A 20,688-nucleotide genomic window follows, 5' to 3' on the forward strand; every position below is an offset into this window, starting at 1 on the left:
TTGTGTGAACATTGCACTCTACTGGCAGCTATTATGTATTACAGGAAGGCTCCAGCTTGCACATGAGACAGCCTTACATTTTGTCATGTCTACAGTAGAGCAAATACCTCATCTGATTTTTGTCATGTGGCATCTGGAGCTCTGTGCCTAACAGCTGACAAAGACAACAACAAAAACAACAACACAGCTGTATCCTCCCCTGGTAGAATTAGACATCCAGTCTGTTTTCGTTTCTGAGTGCCACTAATAAGATACAGGAGTTGTGGGAAGTTGGTTTCGGAAATCACATAAAACTCAGATTATGTTACCATAATACCTCAAATTGCTTTATTCCTCTTCTGACAGTTAAAAGTGCTTTTAGAGTTTTAAGATGCCTGAATGTTATATTAGCTCATCTACAGTGTCTAAACCTTTTGATTTCCCAGGTGAGCTCAGAAACCCACTTCCTTCCAGAATGCACAGAGATGTCTTGCACCTCTGCAGATTATAAATCACTCTGGCTTTTACAGCAAGTATGCCACCAGATGGCAGTCAATAATACTGTAATCCCTCAAAATCCAGGAATCAATGCATGGTATGCTTTTACTGGAATAATTAATAATGCTGGAATGATTCATATAAGGAAATAAATTGCTAACAGATGGTTTATATGGTGACATTTATAACATTTAATAACATTTAATGCACCTTTTATTGCCACTGTGAGATGAAAATGACCTATGCTGCTTTTAAAGTTTTAATGTTTTAATCCTGTTTCATGCTTACATTTTTTCTTCCATTTTTATTTTTTCGTCTTTGCATGGCCATGTCTTAAAGGGGACTGTATCTGGTTTTAATTTTTCATGTCAGTATTTGGACAAGTACATTATGCATATGTTGTTTTATTACAGAATCAAAGCAAATCAAATATTCATCTTATCTGTGGTGGAAAGTACCTTTAAATACAATTATACAATTAAGTTTTTCTTCTTCCTATTTTCACTTTATACTCCACAATATTTCAGAGTTACTTCATTACATGTATCTAACAGCTGTAATTACAAATTACCTCTCATATTAAGATTTTACATCCAAATCATGATCAAATGGTACAATTTGGTGCATTGTTACTGATTCAGCTAAGTAGTTAAAATATCCATCTATCCATTTTCTCTATTGCTTAGAGAGTTACGGGGGTGCTAAAGCCAATCTGGGCTGACACTGGGTGAGGGGCAGGATACACCCATCACCAGTCAATCACAGGGTGAGCATAGAGACAGACAACCATTCACATTCACCCAAAATTAAAATCATCAATATTATTCAAACAACATAATATATCCAACACTCTGAAAGGGGCCATTTTGCATAATTTTTGATTTGATACTTTTAAGTAGTGGTTCTCAAACTTTTTCACATCAAGGACCCCTAAAATGACAAATTAGACCACAGACCCCCATTTGATAAGATTTTATCCTAGCTTCCCCTGTCTTGAAGAGACTTTTGCTTCTAGATGTGTTATTACAGAAAGTATATGAAATCCATGACAAAAATAGTAATACATTCTCTTATTGTGTTATTTATGGAATTACAGTGAAAATAAATTATTCCCCTTTTTGCCGGGGACCCCTGGTACCCAAACAAGGACACCTGGGGGTTCCCAGCCTCCACTTTGTGAATAAATGCTATATTATATATTATAATATACCCATACTGATAATTGTAAATGCAGGACTATCACTTGTATCAAGTAAATATTTGCACTTGAGTATACTTATGAGTACTTTTTCCACAAATACCCTATATCAAATACATATATTAACAGCATAATTCTAAATCTTACCATTGTAGAAATATTATATAGGGGTATTTCTCTAGAAGACCTGTAGAATAAACAAAAAACAAAAACAAAAGTGCTTTAAAGTCAGTATGAAGTCACTATTCTCTTTAAAACATGTTTTGTATGTTCCTTCTATGTCCTTTTAATGTAAAGCACTTATTGCATGTCATTTAATTTGTTGTAAAGCACTTTGAGCATACAAATAAAGTTATAAATATTATAGTTATTGCTATTTAGGATCACAAACATGTCATGAGTCTTCGTAGGTATTTTATAGCCATGTTTTATCATTTCGGCCAACAACATAACTGTAAAGTCATTCAAATAGCTTCAGGAAAGTTCTTTAAAAAGAGGCAGAGACTCAAAAATACTAAACAAAGAAATCCAACCAAATCTAGGAGGTGATGACGTCACTGTCCCTGCCCCTTTTTCCCAGAAGATCGGCTCTCATTGGTCAGCGCTCAGCTCCGAGTCGTCTATTGGCTATCTCAGCTGCCAGTTAGGAAGTACTTGACCGTCCAGTGTTCCTCTGCGTCGGGATCAAGAGGACGCAAATCAAGTGAAACAAATCTTCTGACAGGAGAAAAGTTCATGCTGGAGTTTTCTAAGAGCTCGGAGGGCCATATGAAGGTAAGAAGACTTGAAGTAAACGTGTTCGTGTCGGCGCTGTGAAGTTTGAGGAGATAATTTACAGTGTTTCATCGTGTCTCAGCTACTTTTTTGGGGGCAAAAGACAAGAAAAAAAAGATGTGAAGTAGCGTTAGTGAAGGCTGCAGGGCCGAACCGTTTGGACTTGGTTACCCTTTAAGATCAAATTACACCAAAATATGTTTGTTTTATGCAAAAAGATTATACTAAACTAAAGATATGTCTTCATCCAGCATCTTTTAAGCGAAGAAGAAGAAAAGCGACACTGATGTCATCTCCCGTGGTCAGACGCTGATGACCATTTGCTCTTCTTTCTAACTCATTTGATTCAGGCTCCAGCTGTTAAATACTCAGCAATACAAACAGTCCGTCATTGTATAACTTCATTAGTCTTCTATCGTGATTTTTCTTCAGACAAGCCTGCATGAAAGTCAGTAAGCAGCAAGCTGAGGGAGCAAGTAGGTGGCTTACATAGAAAAATAGGTTGGCCACCAAATCCAATTTAGTATCCAGACATGCTGCATCTGGTCAGCCATCCTGTCTCACAGAACAAGGAAAATAGTCAGACCTCTCAGACTGGACTTCCCCTCAGTTGACCCTCATCTCATGACAAGATATGTGGGCCAAAAAAGGTTTGAGAGTCTCTATAATAAGTTATGCCCATGCCCAACGTGTTTTTTAAACCCTTGCTAATCAGTAAAAGCCGCAAAAAGTTGGGATGATGAAGTTTGACACGCAATTTGCTACACAGTACCCACATCTAAAACAACTAACAATAATTATAACTGTGCATAAAATGATTGTGAAATTCTTATTAAAAAAACTGTAAAATTGCAATCTAAAAGTTATGCAGAAATGGCTGTTAGTGTAGATGTTGTTGAGATTGAATCTGAGCATTTCACTCAGGAACTGTCATCAGACCAAAATGGAAAACAAAGTGGATTTTTGATGGACTTTGATATAATTTAGGAGATGGTCCCCCCCTGCACCCAACCACCAACCATACTTTTTCACAAACAGCTCACAAACCTGAGGATCTCTCTGCATTGGGGCAAAGTGTATGTTTTTGCAGTAAACGCCACAGTGTGTTTTTTAATGAGTTTACGGTGTTGCAGACGAGGCACATGGCTGAAAGGGCTTAAAACAAACAGGGATAAAAAGGATTACGGACGCAGGGCTTTCGTCATCGGAAGTGGTGATACCAGAACGTGTGGGAATATTTGTGTTACCCAGGCTACCGCTCGATGTTTGTCTGCCCTCAAGATTACAAAGTGTAACTCGGGGGGATTAGGTGAAATAATATCAAAATGAGGATGTAAATGAGTGTGATGACACATGTACTGTAGGCTCCTGCAGGGCCAGACATTTCTCATAACACACTCTTCTCACAGTGATTAAAGCGGCCTGTGAAATTAGCAAGCGGGCCTGTAAACCAAAACCAAGGGAGGTGTGTATGATGTAGTTTAATTAGCATTTTGCCCCTGTGGTTAAGCCACAGACCATGAGTGCTGGTGAAGGCACAATTTAAACACTGTGTGCCTTTCTTTGTGAGGGGGCGCTGCTGTAGGCTGTTGGTGCATTTCATAAGTGGCCAGAGAGGAAAGAATCTATATAGAGATGGCTCTGCATAAGTGCCACAGCATATTTAAATACTGTAATTATGCTCATTTGCAGCAGCACTGCCACATCACTTTCACATTCAGGTTTCTCTGGTGCTAATGTTATGAAAAATGCCGGGAAAATATTGTAGCTGCCAGCTCTGATGTGAAAAGCCGGTGGCTGCTGTCTCTCATTATGCAACCAGTGCTCCTTGAGAGCAGCCCGCCCCCCCCTCGATGACTTCATGATGTGGAAAGTTGTGGTGACCACAGAGTGCTCAGAGCAGGGGCCGGCTCTGTTGAATGAATGCTAGTTTCAGGTGTGGATCACAGTCCAGCAAACAGTAGTGAGAACAAATATTTGTGTGATTCAAGCTGGAGTACAATTTCTGTTATTAAGTATTAACCAGGACAGTTTTCATTAATCCTACATGTCTCACAAGACAATTCATCATCTGAAAAAGGATGTTTAGTGTACTTACATCTACAGCTTTAATCTTATATCAAAGAAGGGCCCGCATACATTCAGTTGGTCGCAGTGTGGTTGGATGTTTTGAGGTGTGGACACCGCAGGGCTTGTCAGCAGAACCAACACAGCTGTGAGATCAGAGACACTACAAAGAGACCACATCATCACATCTCCAACACAAAATGACCGTCACTGTTATGAATGGAGCACATGCAGGGAAACCAAAACAAAGTGATTTGATATCATATTCAGTATTGAATTTAAAAGTTAAGTTATACATTAGCTTTACAGATGATGGAGCAGCTTGGATACGGGAGGCTGAACTGCCACTTATTTGATATGTGATCCATCTGTTAGCTTTTATTGTCTCTGTGTTTGTGTCACTTCATTCAGAAGATATATTTAGAAAATCAATAAATGTATCCAGAATCTATTATGAAAATAAAATGAGCAAGCTTAATGGAAAACAGAGCCCTCACATTTTAGTTGTGCTGTTGTAAATTGTGCAGTTGCCTGTTAGATGCCTGTTAGCTCATTCGTGAATTTTATGAGCAGTAGTTTCATTTAGTTTGATAGTATTGTGATAGAAATGTCCTCACCTTGTGTTTGAGATATACAATTGCAAATGCATCTTGACTACTTCAACAATTATGTAACCTGTCTAGTTTTTTTTTTACTACATATTTTATGTAATGCTTTTGCACTACAAAATGACTTCCTTCAAATATAATACCCTGTCAATATCTTCTTAAAGCTTATAAACCAGTAGGCTAGAGCATATAGATCAAATGTCTGATTCGTGAAAAATGGAAAACACAGGGCTTTGTTTTTAGAGGAAATTAAATAACTGAGAAAATAGTTGTGGGAAAGCCAACAAAGCAAGGATTGATTGTTTCTGGAGTCATACAATGAAGCTGGTAGAATAAATTAAATGCAACACAAGTAGTTATTTTTATGAATAAATTGACATGACATAAACCTTTAATTTTGTTCACTTGCATCATGTTTAAATAAATATACAACCAGATGAGGAATCAATTAGTCAACCAAGTCCTTTCTCTCATTTTTTGTCCTTACAGTCCAAGCTGAACATGGAGAGTATGACCAAGCCAGAGTTGCTGATGCTTTTCAGCATCCTGGAGGGAGAGCTGGAAGCACGGGACCTGGTCATCGATGCCCTGAAGGTATCTAATCATAGTAGCTGGTAACATAATTAAAATGTTCTCTCTAATTCTTTACAAAATGTGTCTTTCTAATACTAAATATTCACCCCTCCCTCGGCATGAAAGGTGACTGTTGAGTTGGTAGTTTTCTCACAGAGAACAGCGGCTGTGGTTAGGATGAAGTCACGTCAGTTGCAATAGATTCCAGTGCTGACATGCTTTCACATGGGAAGAAAGTTTCATTGTGAAACTTCTGAAACCACTCCTGCGGCATGTTCCACTGTCCATTTGTAATGCATGATCTCTCACCATGCTCCAAATTTTTATATTTTTGCCACAACACGGCTGACTTCTGTATAATTTGCACGGTGAACTATGTATTACTGTCACATGCAACAAAGGTGAGCAAACAGTCATATGTGACAGGTGAAAACGGCAAGAATATGACAGATTTGTTGGGGCATTTGAAAGAGATTATGCTTCTGTAGTGGTTTGCAAGGTTTCTGTGGATATTTGAGTATACTTTCTCTGCTGTGAAATCTTATAGAATCCATTGAAACTGATCACTCACCAACTTTTAATTGACATTTTTCAAGCAGACAGATGGTGGGCCTACACAAACCTTACATGCCTGTTGAATAACCTTAAATAACCTGCTTAATTTCACACGTTTCCTGCAAAAAAGAAGCTCTTTGTATGTAAATGAAATGAGTAAAGCCATCCATCTGTGACTAACATTCCTCTGGATCTATTCAAAACGCTCTGAGCAAAACTAGCGTCTGCGCCTCTGGAGGAAGGTGACTCATATGGGGCTTTGTCTAATAGCAACATAAGTCATCTTTGTCTTCAAAGCTTAAAGGAGTAGACACACCTCAGTGAACTTGGACATTAACTCATTTAGAAATAACCCTGATGTACAGGAAGCACTGTTAGTTTGACATGGAGCAGCTAGTTCCTACTTCAGGATGACTTACTTTGTGGTAGGGTTAATGCTGCATTTTAATTAAAGGATTGTAAGGCTATTTTCCCACACCATGTCTTCTGCTGCTCTGCAGGCTGTGGGGCCACATACTCATTCCTTCAGTGACTCTACGTGGTCTTTAGGGAGTTTTGTCACTCATTAAGAATGATTCCAATACCACTGTCACCGTGATGCAGTTGTGAAACCACAAATTGAAGATGAGAAGTGAAAAAGATTATTGATGCAGCCCTTCTGCAAAAGGTGGCTGTACCTTTTTGGATATATTTATACAGACTTCATTCTCATTACTAAGATTTGAACTTTACAGCCCGAATGCTCTTGGAGTTTCCTGGTATAAAATGCATAGTGTAGTCTACTTCTGAATGTTCATGTGTTGTGTCTAGACCACATTCCTACATCTCTCCTGGGATCTGGCCATCTAAGGCAAGAAGAGTTACAGCACGCCGGGTGCCTGATGACTCAATGTGAGCGAGAGTAGGAGTGAACAAATAAACACTGGCCTTAACTGGAGCTTGAGGGGAATATGGCTGCACTTCTTTCATGGCTCCACCAGCACAAACTGTTAACCCATTCAGGACTGGGAGTGGATCAATGCATCAGTGTGTTACTTCTTATTGCTCGTTAGTTAAGGGTATAGTCACTAACCTGCAGGAAAATAAATGATAAAAGATCTGTTGGTGAAAACTGATACTAAATCTTTTATTCCAGTCATCCACATGTAGAGGTTTTCACTTTTCTGTGCAGGATTGATGTTTTTCAGAGTCAGTTAGCATAGGTGAAAACACAACTTCACGCCTTTCTGCTGTTAAGGAATCGTAGGTTTCGTCCTCACATGAAAATAGATTGTTATCACAAAAAACAAAAAAACACAGCTCTTTGTTTTCCCAACAGTTAAATTGCACTCGGAAGTACAGTCATTAAAGAAGTACGGCCCAGTTGTGTTACTCATGTTGGTCATGACAGATGTGTCATTGCCACACTAAGTGTCATATGAGAAATGTTTATCTTAACCACATATCATCACCATGGTAATAACACCAAACAGTGTAGAGTTTCTCACATGATGAACTGTTCATTTTTCTTATGCTTCAAATAGTTATATGATATAATCTTTAGTCTTCATTCTCAGCATTCTCATCAGTAATATTCTACAGGATGCAAGGTTAATGATGTGTTTTTTTCTGTGGTCCCCTTTTTATAAATTATGCAGAACTATCATTGGCATTCTAACTATCCACTGCATTTTTCCCCCCTCTTATGACTCACTTGTGCAGCTGCTCACTTCTCCCTCCACGCTGTGGCTTTCAAAAGGAAGTTAGTCTCTGGCAACGCTTGTATTTGGCACACAAAGCCCTGCAGTGATCCAGTAGTCCCTTCTGCTTTGGGAAGGAATATGTGTCTTTACTTAAAGTTCAAAGGGGGCTCAAAGATGGAAATGAGCCTTTAATTAACTGTCGAGTTAACATGGTGTGCTTGACTAGAGCTTGCAAATCACGGTACTTCAAATAGGTTTACCTTGTGTGTTCTTTGGTTATGGGACAGCATTGAATTAGGGGAAATAGCTTAAGATGCATCTACTGATTGGAATCAGTGTCAGTTAATGTAGAGGTCATTGCATTTCATCTATGGTCACGTGATTATGATGAACAGTACTATTCACATATCCATTGCTTTTGCATAGTATTATAATTGCATGCATGAGCATTTCAGCTTACTTAGTAATCTGCCCAAGCAGTACTGATATATATCGTTCTCTAGGGTAAGAAGTTCATATATCACCTTTCCAGAGAATTATACAGATCTTGTCAGCATGCATGTGTCAGCAAAAGATAAGCTGGATTTGAACCAGTGTAGCCGTGGCACAAAGGCGGCTTTCCGAGCAAAAGCACCTGGGTTGCCAAGAACTGCAGCCAACAGACAAACGCATGAATAATGGGGGTAGACTGTGATGCATAACAGCCATGTACTGGATGTTTATGGGTATTGTACATAGTACAGTATGCTGTAATGAATAAGCTCTGGTAGATTTGAGTGTTAGTATTAAGTAATGTTAGAAATGTTCCCTGTAATCCTTCTTTTTCGCTTCCACTAGCCTCTTTGCAGCAGCGGAGGATTGATGCAGAAGCAAACAGCCTGCCTTTGTGTTAGGGAAGTGCACGTCTGTCTGTGTGTTGAAGGGTGGGAGCTGAGAAAGAGAGACAGAGTCTGTGTTTAATAGGGGTCTTATGAGTTACAAAAAAAACAGGGATTTAAAAGCCAATTATCCAGTTATAGAAATGTATGTAGACTGAATCAATAGATGAAATAAGAAAGAAAACAATGGGCAGCCCTGGGAATGGGAAACTTCTGAAAGTCACAAAAAATACATTTGGCAAGTTTTTTCTTTGTAAGTTTCAAAATCATATATGAGCAATGGCTTACAAATGAATTCCCTCCTTTACATTATTTTTCCTGCTGTGCATGCAGCTTGAATGTGAGTCAGAGTGTATCCTTGAGTTACGTAGGTGTCAAGGATGGAAATCCTGATCTAAGCTTATTTAATCTTTCACTGTAAAGTGACACATCAGGGCAGACAGTCACTGACGGGAACGGTAATGGGCTGCAGGCCAAGTCTGTAGATAGATTTCTCTTTTAAAGACCCTCTTTAAAATTAGTGATCTGCCTTTCGGAGAAAAAATGAGAGCCATAACATGAGAGTCATAACAAATGAATGGACAGTGTAAAATCTTATTTGGCATGCTATTTTTTGATTGAATATTTGTATAAATGACAGGTATGCATTGAAAACAGACACTATCAAAGGAAATGTCATGTTCTCTCTAATCAGATGATTTTTTTCATTCCTCATACCATCTTCCTGAAGGTCAGATGGTAGAACGCTGTAATAAAACATAGTGAAGACAAGGACTTCATGCCACATTGACTTGATATCCTGCATTGCACACAAGACTGTTGCTGAGGTGCTGAGTGGACACTGGGCTTTAGATAGCGCCCACATTTGAGAAGCATTTTTGAATTCTCTTGGGCACGCTGTGTTTTCCTGTTGCACCCCTGCATGCTGTTTGATCCGCCTTCACACCATCCTCAGTGGACTGGATCAAATAACAGCAGCAAAGCTTCGCAGCCTTGCCCTCCTCTCTTTGTGCCAGATGATCTAATACTGTAGAAGATGACAATCACAAAACCTTTTGATCTGTCTGAGAAAATAGTTTGAGCTGTTGTTGTCCGCCTGCATCATTCTCACTTAAGGATTTTCAAGAATTTGAAGGAAAGGGTTAGAGCGGCTCTAAATCAATATTTTTACATTTATGATGGATTGCATGAATTACCACCAGACTGTGCAGTTCCCCCGGGCATGTTTTTTTGAAAATTCATTGTTTTGGTTTTCTGGCCCACAGCTTTACTGTTTTGGTTTTCAGCTGGTGAACATAGCAGCGCATTTAGCAATTCGATTTTTTTCCCCCACAGGACTTTGTGTAGACCAAAACAGAGTCTTACATTCATTTTTTGTTAGCAACTGTTTGCCAACCACATAAACTTAAAAGGTGATAATATGTCAGTGGTTTGTTTACAGTTTACTCCACAGCCTGCAAGAGGCCAAACATATCAGTTATTGTAGTGTTGAAACAATCCTTCTTAATAATAAAGCTTGTCTAGTTCTAAAGATAAATCAATACAATAACCGATTTGGGTGTTTTTAACAGTTTTGTCTTGTGTTTTCTGTGTTCTAAAATGTCAGTCATGTCAGAAATGTCCTAAGTACTGCCGCAAATATTGTACTTTTGATTTAATATTTCAGGTCATTTTCATGCTTCTACTCTAATATAATGCTTTTTGGGAGTCATATCTCTGTCTAATTGTACTCTCACCTATAACACCCACCCACACAGTCAGTAGTTAAAGGCTCAATAAGAATAGCAAAATGGCTGGGTATTGCACTACAGGCCCATCTACACTCTTGACTACACTTTAAACTTCTCAAGTAATCTTGGTATCAGTCATCAGGAGCCCTGTCTTCACCCTGCCAGAGAGGATACTGTTCTCTCTAATCTCTTGATCCTCTTTTGTTGAAACCTTGCTAAGACACATTGCCAGCTCTGCTGCAGCCCTGCTCTCTCTCTCTCTCACACACACACACACGCACACACACACACACACACACACACTGAAGCCCCTTTTCACGGCAGGCCCAAAGGCATCTGCTGAACCTGAAATGTCTTGCTGCTATTATCCCTCCTTTGTCATGAGTTAAACAGAGAACAGGTCTAGCTTGGCCAAGGCCCAGTCCAGAGCAGCTGTCCTGCTAAAGATAGACAGACACACACCATCTGTTGCTCCTTCCTCCTGCTAGGACTTTTTTGCTTGTATTCTGTATGCATTTCCTCTCTATCTCTTCCCCTTCATCTGCTGACTATTTGCCGCTCTAGTATTAGAGATGTTGATCATAGTTATATATGTTGAGCGCAGTCTTCAATTTCCTGTTTAAGTGGGAGAGAAGTGATAGTAGAATGTGTTCTCTAAAATCATAACTGCCTGTGACTAACCTGCTCTGTGGTACAGATGCTGCTTATACTGCTTTCTAAAATATATCACATCTAGGATTGTATTTGTATTTATATATTATTCTAGTTTTGTATTTTATTACATTTTCATTAGTGCATTAGTCTCAAACTGTTTTACTGTTTACATTTGTTCTGTCTTATCATTGGCTTGTGAGTCATCTGTGAATAGCACTACCCTTTATGAAAGGTGCTATTCAAATAAAGTATGCTGGACCCTTCCCTAGAGCCATGCCGCTAATGTGGCTCAAAGTATGTGATTGAAAATTCATATCCAGGCATCAGCATCCAGTAATGAGAGAGACTTAAACAAGGCTAATAAGCCAGAACAGTGATCCAAGACAAGAGTAGAGTACTGCAGCCATGTTGCAACATCTCTATAAGCAAGGACATACTGGACTGTAAAGAAAAAATAAGCCCTATTAGTGAGCCATCTGACTCTTCTCTTCTCATATCCTCAGGCTCAGCGTAAAGAGCTGTTCATCCAGGAGCGATATGGAAGGTACAACCTAAGCGACCCCTTCCTGGCCTTGCAGAGAGACAGTGAGGTGATGGGCGGCCAGAACAAGGACCCCACCTGTTCCTCCTCCACCTCCAACCCTCTGGTGGTTCTTAAACTGGTGGTGAGCCACTGCAGAAGGATGCAAGAAAAGATGTTGGCCCAGCTGGCTGCAGCTGAAAGCAGGCACAGAAGGGTGGGTCTGGATATGTGGTCCTTAATTAGGGGAGGCAGAAATGGACATGTTTCTCATGCACTTTAAAAACATAATTTGGGAAACATAAAAGATAACAGTTGGTCCCAATGGTGAAGAATATTTAAAAGACCATTGAGAGGCTGTTAGTGCAGTGAGTGAAGTTTTTTGTTATACGTGAAAATAAAAAAGCCAGCACTGCTGGCAACAAAGTCTTGGTAAAAAAATTAATAAGATTAAGTTGGCCCTGGAGCAGAAAAGCACCATTGTTTTCATCATGACATTTTTCAAACAGGCGTACACACACATCCAGAACTGCTGAGTAACAGATATGAACAAAGAGAAAAGAAAAACAGCACACTTTGATTATTTACTCTCATTTTCAGTTGTTATTGTGTTTGATGTGAACATGAGTTGAGTGTGTGAATACACCTGTATTTATAGATAATGATGAAAAAACACACCAAAGCCTCATGACAATATGCTCATCACTATAAATTCATGTAATATCACAGTAGTTGATATTACTAATTTAAGCAGAAGGAACCTTATAGTAGGAGGATTCAGGACAGTGCCTTGTCTCTCTTCCATCCCTGTAAAGCGCCTACTGCATGCAGTAGGTGTTAGTTTAAAATAGAAATCTGCTAATTGGACAGGTGAGCTAACATTACTGCAAAGTGTGTGAAAGACATTGTGACATTGTGGTTTTAAGTGGCTAATGATAGTGCTGCTGCTCGCTCACATTGATGAAGCATGTGTGCAAGCAATAGGATGCTGACTCCGGTGTCATTAATGAGAAGGAATTAATTGCTCTTACACTGTAATACTAAACAAACCAAACTTATGTGACTTCATTTCTGACTCTCTGTCTCCCCACTGTGTTTGTTGTAGGTCATTGCAGATCTGGAGGAGGAAAAGAGGAGGCATGCAGAGGATACAGCTGAGGGAGATGATGTCACTTATATACTGGAAAAGGAGAGGGAGCGCTTACAACAACAGGTGCCTTTTAATTAATAATGACGTCGATTGCTCTGCAAATATTTGTCTGTAATGTGCCATATACATTGAATAGAGGCTTGTTTTGGTAAAACTGCTGTTGAAAGTTTGTACATGGTGTCTCTTTACAGCTGGAATTTGAGCGGAGCCAGGTCAGGCGTTTGGAAAAAGATCAGCGGCGGATTACTGACCAGTTAGAAGAAGAACGGGCTCAGCATAAACAACTCTCTTGTGCTTTGGCCAAAGAGTGCAAGTGGGCGAGTGCCAGGGCTCTGGAGGAGGGTCACCGGCTGACAGAGCTGAGCCGTAAACTTGACAAGGTATGTACATTTTGAATCCAAGTTTGGCAATTTATTCACCTTTTCCTCTTTGAATCGAAAGTTTTTCCTCGGTTTGTACAGGGTGTTACTGGCTTGTGAAGGTTTTTCACTCTTAGCTGACATGACTTTTTCTCATTCAGGAAAAGGAAGCTTGTCAGGCCCTGAAGAATGTGCTGGAGGACGAGGGGAGGAGAGCCCTGAGGATGGAGGCGAGGGTGGAGGAGCAGCTGGCCGAATTTGACACAGAACGAGAGCAGCTCCGCTCACGGCTGAAGAAGGAGGAAGCTCACTGCTGTCAGCTACAACAAGAGGTGTGAACACTTTGACACATTCATCACTGAAGTTACTTATTTATATCACTGCAAGAAAAGAAAGTTAGCTTGCATTTTAGAGCCAAAATTTCTACTAAAAATGAATATTTTTTTCTGTTTTGTGATCAGGTAGAGGAGCTGAGGAGGAAGCTGGAGGAGGCGACTATGACGAGAGAATTCAAAGAGGCGGTTACGGCTTCAGAAGAGGCAGGAGTAAAGGAGTGGGCCACAAAAGTTGTTTCAGGAAAGACAACAGTAGACACTATTAAGGTTGAGGACATTGAGGAAGACAGAAACCAGCAACCTGTGCAGCCAAAAGTCAACGGTTTCCATTGTTCAATGGAGAGCAATGGGCACCACAGTCCAAACAGCGCCCCCTCGGATAAGACCTGCCTACAAAATGGGAATGAAAATTCTCCAGTTCAGACTAAGACATTGCTCTCCTCCTGCAGTACAGTCTCCTCCACTCTCCCCCCTTCCTCCCCCTCTGCCTCGCCTGTCCTTGCCAAACGCCTGCCAGGCAGCCCGAGTCCTGGTGGGTACCAGTCTCCCTACCAGGCCGGGATCAACCAACGCTTCCATGCTGCTCGTCACAAGTTTCAGGGTACCATTGACCCTGAGCCTCAGTGCCAGTCCCCACAGCCAGCTCTTCCCGTCTCACCCGTCTCACCCCTCTCACCAAAGGACCCCTCCCCTGTGCCCAGCAGCCTCTCCCCAGAAGCCAGCCCAGTCAAGCAGATGGCCCGAAGCACCGTCACTCAAGTCCTATCTCGCTTCACCACCGTCCAGCAAAGCATCACACCCAAACTCACAGCGCCAAACAATTCACCGTTCGGTACAGACTACCGCAGCCTGGCAGCCCCCTTGTCTCCAGTCATCGGGAGGGCCGTAGGAGCACTTTCACAGGGCATCAAATCACCTACAATCCCCAGGGCAGACAGGGGCAACCCTCCACCCATTCCCCCTAAAAAGCCTGGTCTGGCCCAGGCCCCTCCCTCTCCGGCTGCAGTGCCCAGGTCTGCTAGTCATTTCTCTGACAGCCCCCTCTCAGGTAGCTGTGGCCTCACCTCCAGCCAGGAGGGGGTCAAAGAACTGGACATGGTGGTTTCTTCTAATTAACTGATCATTTGATGCATTAATAAATTAGTCAGTTGCTGCTCTGCTCGAGAGATGATGGTTTAATCCACGTCACATTATTATGGTTAAGGTATTGTCCTGTACATGACAGAACGTATATCCTGTGCTTATTTGAACAGAGATCCCTTCAAACACTGTTGTGCTTTTTATATTTATTAGATTCTTTTTTTAAATATGCGCTGAGGCACTATTTTAGGTAGTTGTTAAGGGGCTGGTACTAATGAGCAATTATAAATGTGCCAATACTGTTTGTTCGGCACAGCATTTTATCATAAGTCTTTTGATTTTATGGTGTCATATTTCCAAAGAATGCAAACCAACTTACTGAAGAGTTATTATTTTCCTCCATACTTTGTCTCAAGTATGTTGCTTGTTATTATAAACAAATTATAATCAGACTAAATGTAACAAGTAGTCCTTGGACCAATGTATGCTACATAGTCTCATTTCAGTGTGCACTCATATGTTGCCGTCTTTTTTTTTATAAAAATGTATTTGTTTTATAAATGTTCCTCAGTTAATAATGTATGATCATTTTATACAGCTAGCTCAGTGTTTATACTGTGTGTTGTTCATGTATTACTATAATGTTGCATAGTTATGATAAATATCATATAAGCGCCAATTATACACAGTCACCATTGTACAATATTTTGGTTAAGATGAGTGATTCAGATTAATATCATGCCTTTGTCATTTATAAGAAATCATTATACAACTTTTATAGGCTGTAATGGCTGTGATTAATATTATAACAATTGCCATGTTTGTTATCTCTTCTTTTATCACATCCTTTACAGTACTGTATATGCTGGAAAGCAACAGATTGAATAAATTAGTCCCAAAGATTGATATGTATTCATCATTTGTTATTTATACTGTTGCCCTCAGACAGTGGTGTAACTATTCATGCCAACAATAATATAGAGAAAATTAGTGAAAGCTGCTTTCAGTTTGTGATATGGAACTTCATCTGTACTGTACATCATATCTATATCCAGACAGTTCAACTGAGATGGTAAGCATTTGGAAATGTTACTGATGACTAAAAGTAGTATACAATTTAGCCAAACCACCTAAAATCTGATGTCATATTGAATTCTTGTAAATCCGATAGATACTGTATTTAAAAATATAGTAACTTAATGACTTAAAAGGTTTTTTGGCTTAGGATCTATATTGTAACTAGTAAATGTCACGAGTAAGCTTTTTTCCCCAAAAGATCACCTTCACATAACGATTTACATATTGCTGATACAAAGTATTCTTATTTTTCCATGCCTAAAATATAATTAATTTATTGCTCTGCAGTCAGTCTTCAGTACTGCACACCCCAGTAGTGTCCTCTAGATGTCAGTATTTGATTAATAGCGAAGTAGTTTTCAGCTGCATCAAAAACAAAGATCCATGAATTCTAACTCAGATATTTGACATCTACTTCTGTTTTTGTTCATATAAGTAAACTGGATCTGTATTGTTTTTATTTGTAATACTTAATTGATTGTATCAGTCTGTACTTGATCAGCTGGCACCATAAAAGATAACTGTAAAAATGCTGCATTAAGAAAGAAAAAAATCTAGTACTGTGGATATATCAAACATAAGAGACAGAGTTTGAAATATATGTGTGACTTTGTTCTACCATCCTATGCACTGTGTATTTCATATGCCTGACTGTTTAATACCTCTGTGTTTGTGTGGGTGATGTGTGACTGTATTGGGCTGCTGAGAAGAAGAGTGTCACCTCCCATTCTTGTTTAGTTAAAAAGAAAACTTTTAAAACTCTTAAGTGGTCTGAATTATTTGTTATTTTGCGCCCTGTGTTGCTTCAGCTGTAAACAGCATTCCTGTGGTATGCTGCTTAAGTGGCATCACTTAAACTTTAGAGGTAGAAACTAAGAGGTGCCGGTGAATTGTGTGTACAGAAAATACAGAAAAATGCAATTACTTCTCTGGGTTCTGTAGTGTTACATATGCATACTGTAGTGTCTCTTTCAATCAGTCAGTGCTGGTCAACATGACTTGACATCCAGATCAACACATACATGCAGAGCACAAGCTGGGCTTCCCATCTCACTAAATCCCATTCCTGGTTGTTGGGGAATGGTTGGCTAGTTGACGGGACGGGTCACCTCTTCTCTGCTCAGCTCACCTAATTAACATTCCAGTGTAGGACAGCAGGGCTGCATCCCAAATCCAGCACAGGCATGTCTGCTCCTCTAGCAAAGCCCCATCTTTTTCAGCCTCCATAAACACAGGCTCAGGTTGACGAGCTGTTAGGGGCCACGTCCTAGCTGCTGTCACTGCCAGCATGGCACTGTAGTTACTCTACTGTAACTGTGTCTTTTCCTGCTGGGACTCACTCCAAAACACTGAGCTGAAGACTCAAAAGTCTACATTTTAAAGCCATTATATAGCCTACATCATTGTTGTGTGAACTTTCTGACATTAAGTATATGTAAATAAAGCATACAAAATCTAATAAATCCTATGTTGAGTTTTATCTTTGTGTGAGTGGTATGATACTGTGATGTAAAATATCAACATGGAATAATAATTTCTCTGCTGAATAGTAATCTATTTCAAAAAACTTTGATGTCTTGCATATCTTCACTGAGATGGAAAGTCTTTGCATGCATTAATATTCATACTCTGACTTCAGGCTTAAGGCTGCATGACTTGGATAAAAAAAACAATGCTTTTTTTAAAACTTTAAATTTATTCCAGTTATGGGTCATAACCCAAAATGGGTTTTGGCTCCACTGTTAGGATTCCACACTACAAGAAGGGTAATAATTAACTGTTTTCATAAGAAGAAATTTCCAAGCAGAAGATTACATTTCTGAGATGCCCAACCTTAGACAGTTGGTAAATTCTGTTTTTTATTTCCTGGATTAGATGGGGGAAAGTTAATATTGTTGCATTTTGTTCTCAGATCAATGTAGATTCGTTGGATCTCTTCCCTGTAAGGTCATGTGAGAATTGCTTGTGGTAAAGCACCGTATAAATAAATGAACTCGAACTTGATAAGGATTGCTGCAGCTACGTCCTTCCTGGGTGGATTTGGTAAGTGCTGTACTTTGTGACTGCACAGTGCACGATGCAGGACATACAATAAGTCCCATGCTGTCATGGCAGCAGTTTCATGTTCTTTGAATGAGATGACAACACTGAGGTTGAGAAAGGAACTTCATGTTTCAAGTTAAACCGCAAATTTACAGCCCTCTCATTTCAGACCTGTTGCAACAAAGCAAAATGTCTAACTATCCGGCTCCTTGTCTGTCAGTGCGGAGGTGGCCAACTGCTGTCACAACACCAGCCTGACAACATCATCATAATCATCTTCATCTGAGAGCTTTTTGTGGCCTGTATACAATTCTTCCCTAATTTTCTTTCTTTATTTCTCTGTCTGTCTGCTTTTCTCCCTGTCACCCTCTTTTCTCCTTCCAAAATTAGCACAGACCATGAGATGGGCCGAGAATAGGAGCTCGGGCCCCTACACTGAGCCTCTTAAAAGACCACAGCTGGAGCTGGCTCAAAGCGAGACAGAAGAAGAAGGAGGGAGGGCCAGATGGCGAGTGTTATCGCCACCATCACCTGCTCCCTGTAAAGCAATTTGTTATAAAGTTGTCACTGTAAAATCCATAGCTTGTCCTGGGGTAAAGAAAGACAGGGTCACGTGTAATGAGGATCCGAGTGTTGCTCCAAATCCAGATATGACATAACTGAAGGACAAACAGCTGGGCTATGTGTGTCAGTGTCTATGTGGGTGAGAAGAATAAGAAGTGAGAGCATCCAGTGACAGAAACACTTGCCATATTGTATAGTACACAGTGTCATGTAAATTTATGCGTTGTTTGGGAAAAAATGATAAAAAAATGTCCTGATGAGACAATGTGTATTATGGAAATCCCCACTGAACTGCAAAATGACAAACAGTTTACATTCACACCCACCCACACACACACACTTTAACTTTGCAGTCTGTGCTGTGGTATTTTTAGGCAGCTGCATTGTTATTGACCTTTACTTAGGGCCCTAACTAACACCCCTGGATTTGCACTGATTAAAATGACCTCACACTCTCATATACACATAGTGTCTAGCCAGTGTATTTCTCTACCTGCTGCACACACACACACACACACACACACACACACACACACACACACACACACACACACACACACACACACACACACACCGCCAAGTGACTAACAGAAGTCACAGGGATAAAAGCCAGAAATGTCCTTGAGGTGGGTCATATGTTTCCACATTGGCTGGATGAGACAAACCTGTTTCTGGATCGGGACTGTTGATATGAGCTGAACTACAAACATGCACTCCAGTGGCATTGCAGGAAAGGTTCAAGTGCTTGTAGCTGGGAGGAAGATATTTACTTTCCTGCTTTCCCATGTGGCACAAAGGCAACTTTTTAAAATCTTATTAATCATTTTCCAACGGAAAAAGACTAAATTGGGTCACATACCAAACTTGGAGAAACCGGGGGAAATTATGAAAGCTATGCGTTATAAGCAATGTCAAAAGTCAACCATTAAGCAAATGGAAGAGTCTTCATCAATTCAGCTCACCTGAGCTGTCTTAACAAAACACGGACAGAAAAATATAGAAGTCTGGTTCGACACACAATTTAATTTTTAACAACAACATATTTCCTCCTCCTTTTCTCAATGACTACTGACTGAAATTTAAATTATTCCTTTAATTATTCCTTCCTCATCAAATATTGCTTATACTGTATCTTAAAACCAGCCAAGTTTGATTCTGAACTTCAGCTTAGCCTCCCCTCTTTAACACACATTTGTGATTTTGGACGGTACGAATATAACTGACTACACTTGACTGCTTAAATGAGATAAAATATGGTGAATACCTAATGAAACTCTTGAACAAACTTTGTATAAAATATGTAATTTTTGAACTGAAAATACTGCATCTTTACAATTGTGACACTACCTCTTACTGGGTTTCTTGAGCCTGGTCTCATACTGGTTAAAATCTTAGAGATGCAACAACAATGATGTTTTTATGTGTTTAAGGCGTTGAATTGAGATGAATCATACTAGACCTGCGGGCATATGAAACAATGTCTAAAATTCCCCCTGGGATGGATTACCTATCTCTATGGAGAAACCAAGTTCCTGTTTAATGATGTGTCAGAGCATGAAAGCTTGACCCCTCATAGCTGAAGCTTCCCAAGCAAAACTTTCTCCTCTGCACTGATGACACAACAGGCGTGACCTACTTGCCTACCTAAATGAATTATTTAACACTGTTAAGGGGGCTTTTTAGTTAAGGTGCATACTTCAATCTTCTGGAGATTACTGGAGGTGCAATGATTAATCAATTAGTTGATTGACAGAAAATGAATCAACAATTTTGATAATTAAATTGTGGTTTTAATCATTTTAAAGCAAAAACATCAAAGGTTTGCTGGTTGCAGCTTATCAGAGGGGAGGATTTGAAGTTTTTGTGTGTCATTCATGTGAGTGAACTAAACTTACTTTGTTTTTAGACTGTTGATCAGACCAGACAAAAATTGGGTGTGGCAGTTTTGCTATTTTCTGACATTTTCAATACAAAACCATTGATTGATTAAAGAAGAAAATGATTACCAGACTAATTGATAATGAAAATAATCATTAGTTGCAGCCCTGAACATAATACGTATGGTTTTGAACAGAGTTTTAAAGTTTCTGGAAAAATTTAGAGTGGAAACAACAAGAACATATTTTAATTTAAAATAATAATAATAATAAAAAAAACTCAATAATGTTTTAATTTCTAGAGATAACTGCCTTCTTATAATAAACTCCAACAGCAGCCCACAGGCCTCTGGGGAAACTGTAATGCTGTTGGATATAAAGTATGATATGATCACTCCAGTGCATACACCCTCTCCCTCCCAGTGGGAATATTACTATAAACATTAGGCCTATAGGCTATAGTGATTACTGGACAGTGCTGCGTAAT

At 39.7% G+C, this 20,688-nt stretch overlaps 1 protein-coding gene across 1 annotated transcript; it reads left to right on the forward strand.

Moving 5' to 3' along the window:
- The first annotated feature begins 2,382 nt into the window (after window positions 1–2,382).
- Window positions 2,383–15,435, forward strand: LOC128355781 (CTTNBP2 N-terminal-like protein). Its single transcript, XM_053316129.1, has 7 exons — window positions 2,383–2,449; window positions 5,614–5,718; window positions 11,700–11,933; window positions 12,822–12,929; window positions 13,058–13,246; window positions 13,387–13,557; window positions 13,687–15,435. The coding sequence occupies exons 1-7, from the start codon at window positions 2,411–2,413 to the stop codon at window positions 14,674–14,676; spliced, it is 1,836 nt and encodes a 611-aa protein (XP_053172104.1). The 5' UTR covers window positions 2,383–2,410; the 3' UTR covers window positions 14,677–15,435.
- The last annotated feature ends 5,253 nt before the right edge of the window (window positions 15,436–20,688 follow it).

This window comes from Scomber japonicus, chromosome 3 (assembly GCF_027409825.1).
Source record: "Scomber japonicus isolate fScoJap1 chromosome 3, fScoJap1.pri, whole genome shotgun sequence".
NCBI lineage: Eukaryota > Metazoa > Chordata > Actinopteri > Scombriformes > Scombridae > Scomber > Scomber japonicus.

What these genes read in the sequence shown, in the direction of transcription:
- LOC128355781 (XM_053316129.1), top strand. Translation starts at nt 2,411, where the DNA reads ATGCTGGAGTTTTCTAAGAGCTCGGAGGGCCATATGAAG. An exon ending in CTGAAAGCAGGCACAGAAGG is followed by an intron (nt 11,934 to 12,821) that starts GTGGGTCTGGAT and finishes TGTTTGTTGTAG; the next exon opens with GTCATTGCAGATCTGGAGGA. An exon ending in TGAGCCGTAAACTTGACAAG is followed by an intron (nt 13,247 to 13,386) that starts GTATGTACATTT and finishes TTTCTCATTCAG; the next exon opens with GAAAAGGAAGCTTGTCAGGC.